Here is a 19,787-nt window from a genome sequence, read left to right as displayed (position 1 = left end):
AAAGCCCAGTGCTGGTAAAAGCAAGCCTTGGTGCACAGCTTGATACTTCTTCCACATACCCATGTCCAGCAGAGGCAGCCAGAAACTGTGGGTCACATTGTAGCTCCAACAGGTTGTCCAGCGCCAGTCACAGAGAGGATCTGATATTGACCTGCACCAGAGACCCTCCCAGAGGTCCCAGAACCAACACATCCAGTGGCCAGCTTCAGACACCATCCGACACCCCAAAGCCACTAAGTGGCATATCCAAAGGGAGATCTTATAAGGCACCAGATCCTGTTAAGGCAAATTCCACTTCATGTAGTCATCACCTGCACAGCAGTTCATCAACTGTGATTGGGGTAAAGCCTCACAGTCTGCCAGCCTGAGGGTTGACCCCAAGTACAAACATATAGATAGCAATCAAGACTCAATTAAAACAGGAGCCCACATAAGTCACACAAGGGGTAATCCTGGAGCACCCAGCACAGGTGATCAAGGAGACAGCACCACTGGGTCTCACAGGACACCTATTATATGAGGCCATCCTACCGAGATTGGAAGTCATAGCAGATCTACCTAATACATAGAAACAAACACAAAGAGACAGGCAGCCAAGATGGGGAGACAAAGAAAATGCCCGAAATGAAAGATCAGGAGAAATCTAGAAAAAAAGAGCTAAATGAAATGGAGGTAAACCATTCACCAGATATAGAATTCAAAAGAATAGTTATAAGGATGCTCAAGGAACAGAGATAACTACAAGGACCTTAATGAGAACTATAGCAGCATGAAAAAAAACAAACATAGAAACTATAAAAAAGAACCAGAAATGAAGAATATAATATCTGAAACAAAAAAAACTACACTAGAAGGAATAAACAGTAGGTTAGATGAAGTAGAATATAGAATCAGTTATTTGGAAGACAAGATAGCAGAACACACCCAATCAGAACAGCAAAAACAAAAGAGTTTTAAAAAAATGAAGCTAGTTTAGGGACTTGTACCAACATCCATTCCCCTGGGCCAAATGCCCTAGGAGCTCTTCCCTTTGGTTCCCCTGGGCTAAGTGCCCTCGGAGCCCTCCCCTCTGGTTCCCGGGCAGGTGCAAGCAGATATGCTTCACCTCCACTGAAACTGTCTGCTTTGCTTCTATCCTGAAAGCAGTAAAGTTGACCAGCCACAGAGAGGAAACCTAGAAACTTTTGAATCTCTACATGTAGCAACTAGGGGGAGATGACTGGGTGACCCTTGTCTGTGATAAGCTGGGACACCTTGTGGTCACACAGCCAGGTCACTGAAAGCCAGAGAGGACTGTCCAGCTCCTCTCTGCAGACCCTGGTGACCTACTAAATCCACTGAGGCGGTGGTGGTTTCTCTGAGTTTTTGGACACTTGTATGTCTCCAGTAGCTCCACCAGTTCAACTGTGCCTCATTTCTGCTTCTCGTGTCTGAGTCCTGCAAAGGCCGTTCCTGACCCACAGTTTACCACCTGCTTCAGCCTCTCCCTTCTTGGGCCACCTCTCTAATTGCCTGGGTGTGCAGATGCACATACACACGTGCTGGGCTAAGCAAGGCCTTCTGGTTGCTTCACTCATAAGAGAAGTTTTCCCTGAAACATTTTATTTCCAGAAGAGCCCTGAGGCTTCCCTGGCACCAAGCCATGACTCCTTTGGGTCAAGAAAATGCCCCTCCCCTTTGATGTACACCTGCCCCCACTGGGGAAAGTGTCCAGGCTGGGGCCGGCAGCCGCACCCCAGTGCCCCACTGCAAGGAGCTTCACATTCCTTATCAGCCAGATGGGGAGGATGCTCTCTCCCCCATAATGCCCCGAGAAGCTGCCAAACAAGAGCAGACAATGAATGAAATAGTCACAGCTCTAATGGAACACTAGTCGGTGAGGTGGGTGAGACCTTCCTCCAAGGAACTGCTTGGATCTCTTCTTCCAAGCCAGACCCAAAGGCAGCAGAAGGCTCCTGGGGATGCTGAGGGCTCTCCCCCCCTGAACGGAAGAGCAGCTGGGCAGTGTCCTCAACTGTCTCCGCCTGTCCTCATACCAGATTCGGGTCCATTCTAGGCTCAGAACTGTCATTCTACCTCTTCATCATGGACATTTAGCAGAAATTAGGGAGGGATTCCTACCTCCTCAGACCATCCCTTCCCTGCCCCCCGCATTTGCTGCCAGAGAGGAGATGGTGTGGGCTGATTATGTGAAAGTGGGAGGTATGAGTATACACCAACACATACCCTTGTACCCTATGTGATTGTCACCTAGGAAACCATCCACAAACACAAACACATGGAAATATCCTATGCAGTATAAATAAGTACCATCATATTGCTGAACCACTTCGGAGGCCCTTTTCAGTTAACTGCGGGGGCGCAGGGTCTCCCCATTACTCTGCTTGAACAGCTGATCTGACTGTGAGGTGAACTTGGTGTTTATATACAACACATCTCATCATTCTTTTCAGCTGTGTTTCCAGCCCTTGCAGTCTTTGGAATCTTAATTCTGTTCCCATGGAGAGGTGTTCTCTCAGACAAGCATCACAGGCAAATGTGTTAATGTGTCCCATGAGACTCCAGGCAGGTCCCCAGGGAGACTCAGGGCACCAGGCCAAGAGCAGCTGTCCTCTCCTGAGGTCTCCAGACTGAGGCTGACTTCCAGCTGTGCCCCTGAGGGCAGCATTCGAGTGAGTTCCGTCTCCTATCCTGCCACCCAGGAGTGTCTGTGTGCCTGCTTCGTGGGCGTTATCCACCTGCAAACGTCGCTCAGCCCGGGAAACCACTGCAGGGGCTGCCGTGTGGCATAGAAGGAGGGGCACACCTGTCCTCAAGGAATCCCCATCCCCACTGGGAGCGGAAATGAACGCCTGTGAGAAAACAGGCATACAAGGCCAAGTATGGTCAGTGTCTGGGAATGACACGAAGATCTCCAACACACGGATAGACCACCAAGCGGTTATTCATCTAACACACAGCAGTGTAGCCCTTCTGCTCCTCCGGGTGCCAGGCCTGGCTTGTGCTCCTGTCATTGCCTTTAAGCCTTACATCTACCCTGGGAGGTCCATGCTGTTGCCCTTGTTTGAGAGAGAAAACGGAGACTCAGGCAGTTTTAGGAACGTGCCAAAGGCCAGACATCTAGTGTGTAGTGTTGAGTCCCTTGGTTCCATCTCTGAAGCCCAGGACGCCCACTCATGGTCCTACCATTGGGGTGGACTTTGCCCATGAGAAGCAGGCCCGCTCTCAGGGCACAGCCTGAGGGCCGTACCGAGGGCAGACCCCAGGTGTGCCATCTCAGAGACAGTGGAAAAGGAGAGTGAGGCTGGCTTGGCAGGACTTCAGGCCGGGCGCTCATGCTTCAGAGGGGGGCCACCAACACCAGACCCAGTCAGGCAATGCTGGGCTCAGGAACCACAAGTACTGCCACATGCCCAGAGCTCAATGACTCCTCGGGCAGCACTGCAGCCCTCACACTTGGGGACCTTGGCTCTCCTGCCCCTGGGCCTGAGGAATTCCCTTCCACCGAATCCTTCTCACTTCCACTAGAACAGTGTGTCCCAAAATACCAAAACACCAACAACTGCTTCCCCTTCAGAACCAGAGACGTGGAGGCAGCCCTGTCGCATGTTTGGTTTGTTGCCTGAGGATTAGGGCCTGGTCCTCTTTCTGTCCTGAGAGCACACCCACTGGGGTCGGCCAGCAGTAGGTGAGGGAACCTTGCCCAGCAGTCATCTGGCAAACAGGCAGGTGCCAGTGAGACAAGACATCAGTCCCCATGTGGACGAGGACATGGCCACAAACAGTGACTGTCCACAAAATCAATGGGGAGAAAAGAACGGTGTGGTGGGGATGGTGGGGAGCAGGTTCAAGAGTGCAGGCTGGGAGCCAGGGAATCAGGAAGTGGAGCTGAAAGGCAGCGAGGTGAGGGGTCAAAGGCCTGGGGAATGAAAGGTCAGAGGTTGATGAGGAAAAATCTGGGCAAGAGAGCCAGGTGCAGGCAGATTTAGTGCCAGCGACCAGCGGGCACAGGCCAGGGGTGCAGGTGTAGCAGGCAGCTGGTGCCGGCAGCTGTGGAGAGGATGGGTGAGAAGATGATCTCCACAGTCCACAAGGAGCAAGCAGTCTGGAGACAGGGCTCCCTTCTCAGCAAACAGGCTGCCCGCAGCACGAGGCCAGGCCACTCCAGGCCGGTTCTATACCATTTGTCCACTATGCCTGCCAAACAAGCCCTTGGCAAAGAAATGGATCCAGGCAGAAGAGGACCACACAGTCTGCAGAGCAGAGTTCTCCTTTACTTCTTAAAGACCCATGGCCTGACTGCACCGATGGGAAGCACACTGAGGCCGCCGCCTGCATATATGCTGCACCACACTTCAAAGCACAGCTGTGTGTGGTGTTGGGGGGGCGGGGGGGGGCTCTTGTAATTCAGTCCTGTGAGGAGCCTGAGTCCAGACCCATTTCCTGAGCCCCAGGTTGATTTTCAGGGACAAACAGCGCTCTAAAATGTGCCATCTGCCTGATCAGCCTCCAAAAACAAAAGACAAGGCTCCCTCCTGGGTGCCAGTCTGGCTCAGGCACAAACTCTGAGAAGGACCCAAGCTCCAACCACTCTGATCAGAAACACCCAGTCCCCTCCCAGAGGAAGACAGTCAGCGAAACTGTGAGCCTTTGGATGCACCGGGTTCCACCCCAAGGCTATGTATGAGGCAGGAGTCACACTGGGCTTTTACCCCATTCCTCAGGTGCTTCCAGATATGACTGACAGAAAACCAGTGAAACAGTCTCAGTCTCAGGAAATGCCCACAGGGGCTTCTTGTCTTCAGTGGTGCTGGAAGCCAGGAGTCTGTCTCAGAGATCGCGGCCGGCCATGCTGGGGCTGTGTCTTGGCACCTGGGGTACTGGGATGGGGCCGGGCTCTGCACAGGCTGCAGCCCAGCCCAGGGAGGTGCAGCACAGGGAGGAGCAGGCCCCTGCCCAGGGCTGCCTCAGGCGTGCCTGCCTCTGCTTCTGGGAGGAGGGAGGTTGGGCTCAGAGCAGAGGTGGACCTGAGGGTGGAGGTATGGGCAATGAAGGGCCACAGGGATGGAAAGATGAAGGAGCCTCCCTCACATCCTGGAGGGAGTAGCATTTGAAAGGAAGGTCCCCAGTGGCTAGGGAGTCGGACACTGGGCAGACTGTCTTGGCCTTTGATGTGTCTGCAGGGACTGTTGGCAGAGAGCCCGGCTGCTTGGTTTCCCAGCCCTGGGCAGCGCTCTGCCTCCCTGCCCGCATCTGAGACCCTCCAGGGAAGGGGTTAGCTGACCAGCCTTACCCACCTTTGGCAGGGAGTGGCTGCCATGGCCTTGGGGTTCCCTACAAGATTTTCTCTGAACTTCTTTAATTGTAGTCTAAAGAAAAATGCGTAAACATTAACTGTGTACCATTTCACAGTTGCTCCCTCTGTGTAATCACTCCCAGGACCAACGTGTAAAACATCTCCGCACCTAGAAGCCTCCCTCCCACCTCTTCCCACCAGCCTTCCCCTACAGCCACCATGCTCTGACATCCGTGCCAGGATTCCCTCTGCCTGCTTCTGAACTTCCTTTAAAATCACACAGCACATGCTTTTCTGTGTGGCTTCTTCCGAAAGTGTGTCTGTGAGTCACCCATGCTTTCATGTGCAGTAATCTTTTGTTCCTTTTCACTGCTGGGTAGTGTTCCGTGGTGTGGACATACCACGCTTTATGTATCCATACCACTGTTGCTGGACATTTGAACTGTTTCTCGTTTGGGGCCAGCATAGTCAAGTTTCTATGGACATTCTTATATATGCCTTTGAGTACCATGTAAGCATCTGCCGGGGAAAGTCCCATGAGCTGAAATGTCTGGGAGCACGCTTCTCTAAGGCACCATGGTGGTATTTGGGTTTTTTCATCTTAAGCAGCAGGACGGAAAAGGAGACCCCCCTGGGAACTAAAGAAAATGCACAAATAGAAGCTTACATGGTATGAAGAAAATTATGGATCTTACAGGTGTACTATAGAAGAGTGTGTGTGTGTGTGTGTGTGTGTGTGTGTGTGCGCGCGCGCGCGCGCGCATGTTTGTGTGTACTTACTGTTACTGCTGTAGGAGGATCTTAGAATGTCCTAGTCCAGTGATGGTGAAACTATGACACGCATGTCAGAGGTGACATGCGAACTCATTTTTTTGGTTGATTTTTCTTTGTTAAATGGCATTTAAATGTATAAAATAAATATCAAAAATATGTCTTTGTTTTACTATGGTTGCAAATATCAAAAAATTTCTATATGTGACATGGCACCAGAGTTAAGTTAGGGTTTTTCAAAATGCTGACACGCCGAGCTCAAAAGGTTTGTCATCCCTGTCCTAGTCAGCTTTTCCAAAATAAATTTGAGAGGACCACAAAATTTAAGGAAGGGAGAGGAAATGACTAGAGATAAGGCTGGAAAAAGAGATCAGGGTCGAGCTGCAAAGGGCCTTGAATGCCCTTTAACAAACACCTACTGGCACCTACACACCACTAGGTAGGTGTGGCAAACCAGCCTCGTCACCTACGAAGCTGAGTGAACTGCAGTTAGTGGGGGGCAGGGGAGTGAAGGGCTCAGTTAGAGCAAACAACCTGTGTCCAAGTCCTAGGTCTGCCTCTCATCAGGGATGACTCCAGTAGTCACAGGATGACGTGCATGCTCAGCCATGAACAGCACATGGACATACACTGACAAATGGCACACTCACGGGCAAATGCTCCTACATATACTAGTACACAGCAGTGAGCAGAGGGTCAGAAGCCATGCATACAAGATGCTCCCTTCTCAGCAGCAGCCCAAACTTACTAGAAACCTAGGGTTTCATAGTAACAGAAAAGAGAGGAAATTAATAGGTCTCCAATTAGCCTCAAATCATCTTTGCTTTAGGGACTTGCAGTTGGATGAACTTGCCGAATAATCCAGAGTCCCAAGAAGACATTGCAAATAGTCTGGCGACGTTTCCCTCAGCTCGGTATGAGCTCTGGGGTTGGGAAGACAAGAGCAACAGTACTTAAGAGAGTCTCAGAAAAATGGGTGCCAGGCACAGGTTTCCCATGAACACTGGGAAAGGTCCACAGGGGAGCCCTCCTTTGTGCCCAGAGTGAGATGATTCGAGCCAAGCCTGGGAGAGACCACTCAAACCTGACCAAAGCAATTCTTATAGCACTGACATCGTGAATGAAAACCCTATTTGATCTTAGATCATTGTGGAGTAGCCTCTTTCTCTCGTAGAAAAGGGGGCTCCACAGTCATGTTACACCTGGTCTGGTGAAATAAACAACATGGGGGGAGGGGTGTGGAGGGGAGAGGAAGCGAGCCTGAGAGAGCTTGGCCTTACCTCCACGTACAGGAGGGGGAAAATTCCAATCTTGTCTCCCAGCATTCCCTCTGCCCAGTTGTCATCCACTCTTCTGATCACAGTCAGGATTTCATCCTGGAATTGCCAGAGCCCACCATGTGTACAACCACATGGACATCCACACAACAAAAGAGAAAACAAGAGATCTGTTAGCACTGTTGAAGCCCAGAAAAGACTTCAAGCAATGATTCAAAGAACGGTTTATTATCCATTCTGAAATATGACATGTGAAAAGTCACCCCTTACATTTTCACCCGGGATAGCTCTCTTTTTTATGTAGTGATTACAGCTGCAAAGATTCTCAAATGTTTTCCATTTATAATATGCAGTCATGATTTCACTTAAATGTGGAAACTAAAGAACAATATAAAAGAACAAAACAAAATAGGTTCAGAAAGCAGACTAATATTAATTGTTGTATGGGGAGGCGGGGGGCTTGCACTGGGTTAAAAAAGCAAAGTTTATTAAGAAGCACAAATTGGTAGTTACAAAATAGTCATGGGGTTGCAAAATACAGCACAAGGAATATAGTCAATAATCTATAATAATAAAAGCATAATATGCTAATTAGACCAGACGTCCTTCCGGATGTGCTTCCTTCCAGACAAAGCCGTGGCTGGCGGGGGCCGAGGCAGAAGCAGCTGCAGTGGTGGTGGGGGTCAAGGTCCTTGCAAGAATTTCATGCATCGGGCCTCTAGTATTGTAATAATAATGTAATAATTATGTATGGTTAAGATGGGTACTGGAAATATTGGGGGGGGGGCACTATGCTGTATACCTGGAACTAATACAAAATAATATGGAATGTAAAATATAATTGAAAAATAGCAAAAAGAACTCATATAACACCACCACAACAAAAGCAATGTCATTAAAGAAGGCCTGGGGAGGGGAAGGGAGGAGGGGAAGAGGGGGTTAAGGGGGGGGGAAGAGGGACATCTGTAATACTTTCAACAATAAAGATAAATTTTAAAAAAATGGGCAGAGGACCTGAATAGATACATTTCCAAAGAAGTCATAGTGATGGCCAACAAATATCTGGGGGGTGGGGGAATGCTCAACATCACTAGCTATAAGGGAGATGTAAATCAATACCACAATGAGACCCCACCTCACACGTGTCAGAATGGCTATTATCAATAAAACAAAAAAATAAGTGATGGTGAGGATGTGGAGAAAAAGGAACCCTTGTACACTGGTGGTGGGAATGTAAATTTGTACAGCTGCTATGAAAAACAATATGGATGTTTCTCAAAAAATTAAGAATAGAGCTACCATGTGACCCAGCAATTCTGGTTCTGGGTATCTACCCCAAAATTTTGAGAACACTTATTTGTAAATATATACATATTCTATGTTCATTGCAGCATTATTCACAATAGCTAAGACATAGAAATAACCCAGTGTCCTTTGATATATGATTGGATTAGGCAGTGGTACATATATACAATGGAATACTACTCAGCCATAAAAAATGAAATATTGTCATTTGTAACAACATGGATGGATGGATCTTGAGAGTACTATGCTAAGTAAAGTAATTCAGATAGAAAAATACAAAATTCTTAATATTTCACTCATATGTGGGCTAGTATACAAAAAGCAACAAATGAACAAGAACAAAAACCCCTCATAGATACAGACAACAGAATTATGGTAACCAAAGGAAAAGGGGGTAAGGGAAGGACAAAAGAGGCAAAAGGGGTTAAATACAAAGTGACAGAAGGAGACAAGTACACAGGTAGTGAGTACACAATAGAGTGTACAGAGGTTGTGCTATTTTGTTGTACACCTAAAATTTATATAATGTTATTAACAAATGTTACCCTCAAGAAGTTTAATTTAAAAAATAAGAGAACCTGAAAGAACCAATTAAAAACTTATGGTACTAATGACAAACTATAGCAAGATTTCAGATAGAAGATCCTATATAATAAAAGGCTAATATGCAAAGTGTCCCCTCAGGAGTTCGACTGACTATGAGTTTGACTGCTCCCTATGACATGCACTGACCACCAGGGGGCAGTGCAGAACGAAGGAAAGCTCAGGCCAGCAGCTGAAATGCCCTAATTGGCCCTGATCGCCAGCCAGACCTAGGGACCCTACCTGTGCATGAATTTCGTGCACTGGGCCTCTAGTTAATATATAAACATTAAACACTTTTCTATATACATGCATGCCTTGGAGATACTATGGGTTCAGATCCAGGCCACTGCAAAAAAGCAAGTCATAATCTTGTTGGTGGAGGGTTTTGCCTTCCAATCGGTGCAAAATGCAATATTTGCAAAGCGCAACAAAGTGAAGTACAATAAAATGAACAAGTGGAATTTGACATTAAAATCACAATAATGTTTACATTAGCATCTAAAAATAAAATATTTAGGTATAAATCTAACAAAATAAGTACAAATAGCTATATGAGAAAAACTACAAAACTCTGATAAATGAAATCAAAGAAGAAAAAATAGAGAGATGTATATTTTCATGGCTTGAAAGCTTCAATATTGTCATAATATCAGTTTTTCTCAACTTCTACATTCAGTGCAATCCCAATCAAAATCTCAAGAAGTTATTTTATGGCAATTAACAAATTAATTATAAAGTTTATATGGAGAGGCCAAAGACCCAGAATAGTCAACATAATATTGAAAGAGAAGAACAAGTATAATACTATTTGACTTCAAGACTAAAGCTACAGTACTAAAGACAGTGTGCTATTGGTGATAGAACATAAAAATAGATCTAATAGATCAATGAAACATAACATAGCATCTAGAAATAGACCCACATAAATATAATCAACTGATCTTTGACACAGGAGCAAGGACAATATAATGGCGAAAAGACCGTTTTTTCAACAAATGTTGAAACAATTAGACATCCACAGGCAAAAAAAAAAAATGATCTAGACCAAGACTTTATAGCCTTCAGAAAAATTAATGCAAAATGGATCACAAACTAAATGTAAAACACAGAACTATAAAACCCTTACAAACTAGCAGAGAAGACCCGAGCCTTGGGTGTGGTGGTGGCTTTTGAACACAACACCAAGGGTCGGTCTATGAAAGAAAGAACTGATAAGCTGGGCTTCATTAAAATTAAAATTTTTGGTTCTGCAAAAGATACTGTCAAGAAAATAAAAAGACAAGCCACGGACTCATGTAAATATTTGCAAAAGACATATCTGATAAAGAACTGTTATCCAAAATACACAAAGAACTTTGAAAAGTCAATAATAAGAAAACATACAATCCAACTTCAAAATGGGCCTATGATCTTAACAAGCACCTCACTAAAGAAGACATGTAGATGGCAAATAAGCACATGAGAAGGTGCTCCACATCCTGTCATCAGGGAAATGCAAATTAAAACCATGAGATATGACTTAGACACCCATTAGAACAGCCAACAGCAACAAATGCTGGTGAGGATGTGAGGCCACAGGAGCTTTCAGCCATTGCTGGTGGGGACGGAAAATGGTGCAGCAACTTTGGAAGACAGTTTGGTAGTTTCTTGCAACACTAAACATACTCTGACACTATAATCCAGCAATCACATTTTTTGGCAATGACCCAAAGAATCTGAAAACTTATGTCCACACAAAAGCCTGCTCATGGATATTTATAGCAGTTTTATTTATAATCACTAAAACTTGGAAGCAATCAAAATTTCCTTCAGCAGGGGAGAGGATAAATAAGCTGTGGTAAATCCAGACAATAGAATATTATCCAGTGCTAAAAAGAAATGAGCTAACAAGCCATAAAAAGATATGATAGAAACTTAAATGCATATTAAGTGGAAGAAGGCAATCTGAATATGCCACATACTACATCTAATATATGACATTGTGGAAAAGGCAAGACAATGGAGACAGTAAAATGATCAATGGTTTCAGGGGCTGGAGAGGGAGGGGTGAATCAGCGGAGCACAGCAGTGACCGCGCTCTGGATGATACTGTCAAGCTGAGCACATGTTTTTATACATGAACCCACAGAATGCACAACACCAAGTGAAGCCTCATGTAAACCCTGGACCCTGGGTGACAGGATGTGTCACTGTAGCTTCATCAGTTGTAACCAACACACCTCTCTGGTGGGGATGCTGGTCATGGGAGGCTGTGCGTGTGGAGGCAAGGAGGCACATGGGAATCTCTGTACCTTCTGCTCAATCCAGGCATGAACCTAAAACTGCTCTATAAATAAAGTCTATTTAAAAACCAGCTAATAGCCCTGACTGGTGTGGCTCAGTAGATAGAGCGTCGGCCTGCAGACTGAAGGGTCCCAGGTTCGATTCCGGGCAAGGGCATGTACCTTGGTTGTGGGCACATCCCCAGTAGGGTGTGTGCAAGAGGCAGCTGATAGATGTTTCTTTCTCATCGATGTTTCTAACTCTCTATCCCTCTCCCTTCCTCTCTGTAAAAAATCAATAAAATATATTTTTTTAAAAACCCAGCTAATAGTACCAGAAAGTGATAAAAATGGACAACTAAAGACCCTACAACAATATAGGTGTAGCTCATAAACATGATGTTGAGAGAAAACAGAGCTGGACACAAAAATATGTTCTGCATGATTCGTTTATTTGAAGTTCAAAAGTAGACACAAGTCTTCTATGGTGTTAGAAGATATGGGAGAAGAGGGTGGAGGCACAGGGCCCTGGCGCCCACATTGCTCCACTGGGTAGTGATTATAAGGATATATTCTTTCCAATCATCAGGGGCATAATTTCGATTGGTTAACTTGTGAGTATATTGTGCTATACCTAGATAAAGGGTTTTTTCTAAAATAAAAGGTGATAGTGTGGATAAGTCGTGGCACAACTTGAATACTGCATTGGTTCTAACACATCAAGGGGACATCATCACATTCTGAGGAAGCCAGTCAATATGTGAACAATCTGAAATTAAGTCACAGAAGCAAGAGAAGTGGCATCGCCGAGCCTGAGAATGAGAAGGCTGGGTGGGGCATGGCTACTGTCTCTGAGCTGTGGCATCACAGCCACACTGAAGAGCTGGGCTCATTCTGGGTCACTCAGAGGGTGGAATTAGCTCCCCCTTATGTGGGATTGGCACATAAAAGGGGAGCTGTCCAAAACCAAGTGTGGTCTGAGGCCAGAGAATTTGTATCATTCCAAGTGCTGGCATTTCCTGCCTACTCCTTGTCCAGCCAGCAATGCATGAGCATCCCCTAAATGCCAGGCATGAGGAGGAAACCATCCCTCCTCAATGGGAGCTCAGCGCTAGGTGGGAGAGGCCCAATCAAACACATGGACATCACCCAATATAATGTAACTGCAGTAAAATCCCATTATAACGCAGTAAGTGGGGTTCAAAATCCACTCAGGTCAAATGTGCTACTGTGAGGTTAGTGAAATGAGCAGGCGGAATCTGCACAGGCCTCCTGCCTATCAGATGCAAACCCAATGTGGTCTCAGCTTTGGTTTGGTGGCACCTGGTGGCGCTAATACTGAAGGGGACATTCTGGGTCCCATGCTGGCTGGAACTTCAGGACAGTAGCAGGATCCAGAGTGCTCCTATTTACCTGGCACACATTTTTTGAAGAGAGGGGGCAGGGAGATTACTTGGTGCAAGGAGCCAATCACCCTCTATACACACCAATAAGTAACTAACTTTGCCTAAGAGTTTTGAGGAAGGTTTCCCACAGCTCTGCCTCTAATCCAAATGCATGCCATGGAGACAGGCTCCAACGAGGACCACTGAGTGCTGGGGAATGAGGAGATTCGCTGTCAGAGCTCCCAGCATGAAGCTGGTGTTTCCAGAAAGAGTAACCACTTATCCCACCAGCAATGCGGGACCAGGAAAATGATGACTGGTTTAATAGCTGGGTCACATCAGGTCTCAAAAACCTGGAGCCAGTGCTTTCAGGATGTCAGGGAAGGGAAATGCCTGCTCTGCCACCTCTCTGCTGCGTGAGAAACACTCCCTTCTCAGACACTGAGTGGGCTGTCTGCATGACAGTGGCAAGGCCCACCTTGGACTCCAGGTGTTCGGTTGCTGCTTCCCAGAGAATGGTGGCCCTGCAGCCAGAATGCTGTGGGTCTGAGGCAGCCTCAGAACAAAGTCCTGTTTCCCAGAAACAAGAGGGATGTGTAGGAAAACAGCACACATTTGGTCTGCACAGTGCTGTGCTCTGTCACAGGTCAGCAAACCTTTCTAGAAAGAGACAGATAGTCAATATTTCAGGATTGCATGCCATACTGTCACCGTCACATACTCAACTCTGCTGTTTAGAGGGAAAGCAACCAGAAGAGGACATGTACATAAAGGAGCTTGGCTGTGGGTCAATAAGACTTTACTGATAGAGCAGCAGCAGGTGGGCAGGTGTGGCCTGCAAGCCCTAGTTTAAAAAGCCTTGCTCGACGTAGATGAGGAAATACCATTAAGCAGACACCACAGAATGCTGACGGTTAGGAGGGCACACGTGTTTCTGGGCCAGTATGGCAGCATTGAGGACTTTATGAATAAAGGTTGTTTTCAGGTCATCATTTCACTCTCAAATGCATGATTGAGTCTTTTAAAGGTTTCATGTCAACTGTTCATGCTGTGCTGTGGGTCAGTAGACTTTCATATGCTGTTTTCCCTGCTCCCTGAAATTTCCAAGCTTTGAAAAACAAACCAAATGCCACTGCTGTCTGGCTGGGGCTCTCCTTTGTCCACATGTGGCCTCAGGATGGGCCAGATGACTGTAAGTCTAGGCCATGCACATAATGCGGCTATTAAAAAGAACACGACCTTTCTTCCCAAGGTCCAGTGGGAAATGCATCTCTGAGGACTCAGGCGCCACAGTGGTCCCACACGTGGAAGGGGCCTTGACACCATGTTTGCAATTCATTCACCTAACTCTCCCGAAGTGTGTGCTCTCGTGTCCACCTGGGGCAGTAGGGCTGTAAATCGGTGGCCTGTGAAAGGCAGAAGCTGCAGAGCACTGAGCCTGACCTTGCTGACCTGCGGGAGGTGGGCACGGCGATCCCCATGGCAGCCCCTAATACCACTAAAGGTGGCTGGTGGAGCACACTGTCCTTCAAAACCGCATCTCGGCACATGACGGTAAGTATCACAGCTCACGTGTCAAGGGCTCAGCCTGAAACCACAGTCAGTAGTTCACTTGGAAACTTCCTTCAGCAGCTGAGGATAAGCTAACCTCTGAGGGCCCAATATTTTACCTTCCAAAGTGAGCCCAGTGGTAATATCACCTATAAAACACCCAGAAACAGACCCCGGAAAGCCACAAGTAGTAAGCCAACCACTCTCCTGGCGTGCCACGTAAAGTCCCCATGCTCCTCTCCACTGCAGTCAAGTGGCTCCCCAGAGGCGCCGGCACCCAAAGGAGACAGAGATGGTCCCTTTAGGGCCCCCACCAGGCTCCATGTCCCACAATGTGACTGGGGACCTGGCCTTGTCACCTATAACACCACCTTGTCACATGCAGGCCAGCAAGAGAGGTCCCAATTCACTCTGTTTCACAGAAAGAAGGGGGAATGTAAAAGAGGAAAGCTCAAATATCCCCTCAACCTTCTACTGCACAAATGACACAAAATGGTTCATTCCTCTGACAACTGTGGGCGTTCCTAGGCGAGGCTCCTATGGAATCAGAGCTGCAACTAATGCCTGTTGCCTGTGGAGGCCTCGCAAACGGACTCTCAGAGCCCAGGCTTCTCCCTTGTTGTCTTGTGTGGACTCCACAGGCTGCCCCAGGCCTGGATCTGCTCAAACAAAGGCAACACTTCCTGAGTGAGGCAACCTGTCGGTGCTGAGGGGAACCTCAGCCACAGGGTGGGCCCAGGTGGAAGTGGAGAGGTCAGAGGTCAGATGTCACACCCTTCTCAGTGCTTGGAGCTCTCCCCACTACAGATACACACACTAGCTCACACACTGCACACATATACCCGCACATGCACATACGCCTTACAGCAGGGCGGAGTCTCAGGTGCCATGAGGACCCCTCCCCTGCTCTGCCCACTGGGGGCTCTGAGTACTGCCTGGCACCTACCCTGCACGTGGAACACAGTTCAGGGTTGACAAATGTCATTAGAATGAGTGAATGTACAAGAAGGCTGGATGAGAACACACACTCTCCATAGTGAGATCAGCAAGGCCCTGTTCCAGGCCAGGCAGACTGCCTGCTCAGCTTCACTGTCAAGTCCTATTGGGCATCCTGGTGCCCTTCCCCATGCTGGGGAGAGACAGAGCCTGCACTCCAGCCAGGACACCCAGGCAACTGCCATGTAAATGTAAATACCTTCTTGGGCGGAGTGAAAGGGAATAAGGAGTGTTGGGTAAGGGCTCCATCACATGGGGTCAGGGACACTCAGAGGGGCATGAGGACAGGTGGGAGTGACCAGGCCTGCAGAGGCAGCTGGAGAGCCCTGGGGAGCCTGCAGTATGGGCTGGAGAGAGAAGGGGCCTGGGAGGGGCAGGCACTGGGTCAGGCAGGGTCATGTAGGTGGCACAGACTTTGATTCTGGGGAAAAGAAGAAGCCAGTGGGGTCCTGAGAAGAGGTGGGAAACTTCTGACATAGGGTGAAAGGCTCTCAGGCTCTAGGTGCTGGGGGGGAATGGGCTGGGGTTACCCACCAAGAATCAAGGATACAGTGGGGCAGAGGCCACACAGGGTGTGAGGCCTGCCCTGGGAGAAGAGCTCACATCTGGATGGGTTTGAAAATGTTTTCTGACCAAACTTCAGACCTATCCCAAGGTGGTCTACAAATCAATGTGCATCCCAGTATAGTTTGACCCTCACCTTGATCTCCAAAGAAGGGGGGCCAGGACAGTCTTCAGCTGCCCCTCTGAACCCGTTCCTTGGGCCCCAGTGCCTCTGAATTTGTTACCTTAGTAAAGGTGCCTCCTCCACACAGGTCAGTGTCCCTCAGATGGCTGAAGGGCTGCGGCCCCGCTGGAAAGAGGGATGCAGGATCTAAGAGCCAAGAAAGTGACAGAGGTTCTCAGGTGACTGTTTCAGGTGGAGAGGCCTGAGCAGAGGCAGAGCTGAGGCAGAAAAGGAGCAGGACCTGGGCTTTCCTGGGGCTTATTTGCCTTGGTCTGTGGTCAGAGTCCCTAAGTGTTCCCAGCACTGAAGTGGTCCCGATGCCCCTCAGGAAGAAGCAGAGATGACACAGTGGGCCTGGGGGTGCCCATGGAAGGGGACAGCAGCCTTGACAGGGGGTTGATGGGATTCCCCAGCCCTGGGCGATTCCCCTGAGATCAGACACAGGGAAGCAAGGGCACAAGGGACCAGTCATGTGTCTTAAGAAGGATGTTTGTTTTCTGTGAGAGCGCTGGGCTGACACAAGTGACATGTATCTGACAGAATTGCAGTTTTTCTGAAAAAGCAAAAAAGCAGAGGGGCAAAAAGCAAACATTTATTAAGTGCAATTTTGAATTCAGTTCTAAATGCCTCTGCTCATTGAATCCTATTATTAACTCCATTTTACAGTTAAAAGAGAAATTCAAAGGTAAGGAAATATTCCAACGTCACTATATAGTAATAAAAAAGTATCATGGTCTGAACTTTTGTCTTCCTGATGCTAAAGCCAGAACTCTGTCGACATTTGATTTTTACCTACATTTGTCCCCTGAATTGTCTGGGATTAATACTGGGATGACATACAAGGAGAGAATTCCTACATGCTGAAAATGATGATTAAACATTCAGCAGTGTAAGAAGATCATATGGAAGGATCTTATAGGGCACTAACAGGAGAAAATCTGGCAGGTCAGGACAAACTTGGTGATATTTTAAAGGGCTTCTGACAACTCAAACCATCCCTTCCGTGCTGTGTGGGAAAGGAAGGGTGAGATGATGAGAAAGGAACTCTCCCCATGTGCACAAGTCCTGGGGTTTCACACACGGCAAGCATGATGGGAAGCCAAGGGAATAAGATTCAGGTCCCTACTGAAAGTTGGGTGTGAAAGTGATTCTGCGATGGGCCAGAAACTGCCTGAGGCAATCTCAGGGCCTTCGAGGCCTCCAAGCATGCCAAGTGAATTCACTAATGGCAGCCCTGGGCCTTAACATCCAACACAGCTTCCGGTGAGGTTGACAGTGCTCTTATGCACTGAAAGTTACATGGTCAGGGCACAATAAACATTTGCTGAATCTTGCAGTTGAGTGAAAATATGAAAACATGGAATAAGCTGCCACAAAAGGAATGGAACGCAAGGCCCCGGCTGGTATGCCAAACCCTAAGCCCAGCTCTTTCCACCTCCAGTGTAGGTATCAGTGTCCTGACCTTGCAGATGAGGAGCTGTGGCCCAGCATTGTTAAGTGTTTTCCTAAGGTCACTTCTGGGGTCCCTCCTCGGAATGTGTAGGACAGCACACCTCATAGACTCAGTGAGAATGCCTGACAAACACGCTGACAGAGCCTGGGGACAGGGCACTTCTTTTCTTTAGTCTTTGTTTGCACATGTTTCCTTTCAGGAGTGGAACTACTAAAAAGTTAGAAAACATGCTTTTCATAGCTGCTTTGTAAAAAGTAATTATTCATTCTCTTCTTTAGTGAATGCAATTTTAATAGGACTGTTCCACCACCAAAGGTAAAAATCTTGCTTTGATCCACCTGCTTCATGCCTTTAAAACCCAATCAATCCCATCACTATGATGTATTTTAAAGGCACAATGGGCCCTCTATGGATTTTAGAGACCCCCCTTCCCTTACTGACTCCATATTGGGCATATCCACACAACATGCTGCCCAATGGCAACCCAGCTGGCTGCCCCAGCAATGCCTAAGCATGAAGACCCTTTGGCCACTGGAGGTGTGGCATCAACACAACCAGCATTCCAGGCCTGGGGGTCAGGAGCTGGCTCAGATGCCCATGGAAGGAAAACAGTAGAAGGGCAGTGACAGCAACAGGAGACAGAAACTGAGTGGGAGCAGAAGAGTCCTGATGCATTAGTCATGCTCTCTGGACACATTGTTTGGAGATGTTTGGAGGTGAGAGATGCAGACAGAGCAGGTATCTAGCAAGTGCTATGCTCCACCCTAGACAGGAGGTGTGAGTGGGTATTGGCAAGAAGGTCATGTGAACACAGCACAATTCTCATTGGGAATCATGCCCAAGGGTCTCTAACTCTCTACATTTATGCCCAGGATTCAAGAAAAGAAAGTCCTTCAAAACATCCTGAGATGTGTCCCTGCCCATCTGGCTTCCTGTAGAAACAGGAGACCCAAGATTCTCTCAGGGCAGTTGCTCTGCCCCTCAACCTCAAGTCAAATGCCACCTCTCTAAAGGGCCTTCAGACCATGCCCACCACAGCAGTGATGCTCACCCACAGCCCAGGGAAGGTGCAGTGTAAGCCATTTGCTTTTTTCTTTTTGTGATGCATGTGCATGACTTCAGCACCCACTTCCGAGAAGGCATCTGCAGTAAGGCATCGCAGCCACACAAACTCGCCTGTACTCGATGAGGAGCCAGGCCGCTCCCCACTGAAGTTTCTCTATCTTAGAGACCTTAGTTGATTTTCACACTGACAATTTGGGCTACTTAGTTTCCTTTTTCCTCTCATGATTTAATATTCCCACTCCTATGTTTTAAATTCACCATTACAGAGTAAGTCCTCCGTCCAGTTAAGGAGATAGAAACAAGATGGTGGCATAGGTAAATTCAGTACTCACTGCCTCCCACAACCACATCAAAATTACAACTCAAATACAGAACAAGCATCATTCAGAACCACCTGAAATCTGGCTAAATGGAAGTCCTACAACTAGAGAAGTAAAGAAGAAAGCATATCGAGACAGGTAGGAGAGGCAGAGGCATGGAACCGGCTAGTTTGACACCCATGTATGGCATTTTTCTAATTGGAAGGGTATCTTAGGCTGTGGAGGTCTCCTGTGAGGAGCAAGGCATCCGAGTCCAACACCAGCCCCCCAGCCCAAGGTTTCAGAGCTGGGAAGAGAAGTCCCCGCAATTTCGGGCTATAAAATCCAGTGGGGATTGTGGCTACTGGAGTCTTAGCAAGTTCCTCTTAAAGGGTTGGCACACAGACTTACTTGGACTTGAGCCCCATGGGGCAGTGGCTTAAGGAACCTGGGACATTTGGGGAGGAACTAACGACTGGAATCAGAGCAAGAACTTGGTAAAAATGCTTGCAGGAGGTACTGTACTGCAGAGACAAAATGGTGGCGGTCTAGACGGACATGTCCCATGCCCGGTCCCAGAGCAGATAGGGTGAGCAGCTGAAACGAGTAACATCCAGCCTGAATTGGCAGAGGAGATTGAGCTGGGAGACAGTTTGCAGCTGGGAAAGGCAGAGGACTCCTGGAGAAAGGTAAAATCAAGGCTCTGGGAAGGATAATCTGCCAGATCTCTGAGCCCTGAGGATCAGAGGGAATCCACACTGCACTGGCTTGGGTCGTGTCCCTTGGGACAGGCGCAGTGGAAAAAAGGGACTCAGA

The 19,787-nt window shown here is 47.7% G+C and overlaps 1 protein-coding gene across 1 annotated transcript in view; it reads right to left on the bottom strand.

The window, feature by feature from the left end:
• The window catches only part of SH3RF3 (SH3 domain containing ring finger 3), a 284,548-nt gene that overhangs the window by 68,628 nt on the left and 196,133 nt on the right, over window positions 1–19,787 (bottom strand). Inside the window, exon 6 of the mRNA XM_006760235.2 lies at window positions 7,348–7,443. Coding sequence (XP_006760298.1) covers window positions 7,348–7,443 — 96 coding nt within the window. The remainder of the gene's footprint in view (window positions 1–7,347; window positions 7,444–19,787) is intronic.

Source organism: Myotis davidii, unplaced genomic scaffold (assembly GCF_000327345.1).
Source record: "Myotis davidii unplaced genomic scaffold, ASM32734v1 scaffold677, whole genome shotgun sequence".
Lineage (NCBI taxonomy): Eukaryota > Metazoa > Chordata > Mammalia > Chiroptera > Vespertilionidae > Myotis > Myotis davidii.
This window is presented reverse-complemented; position numbering and strand designations above follow the sequence as displayed.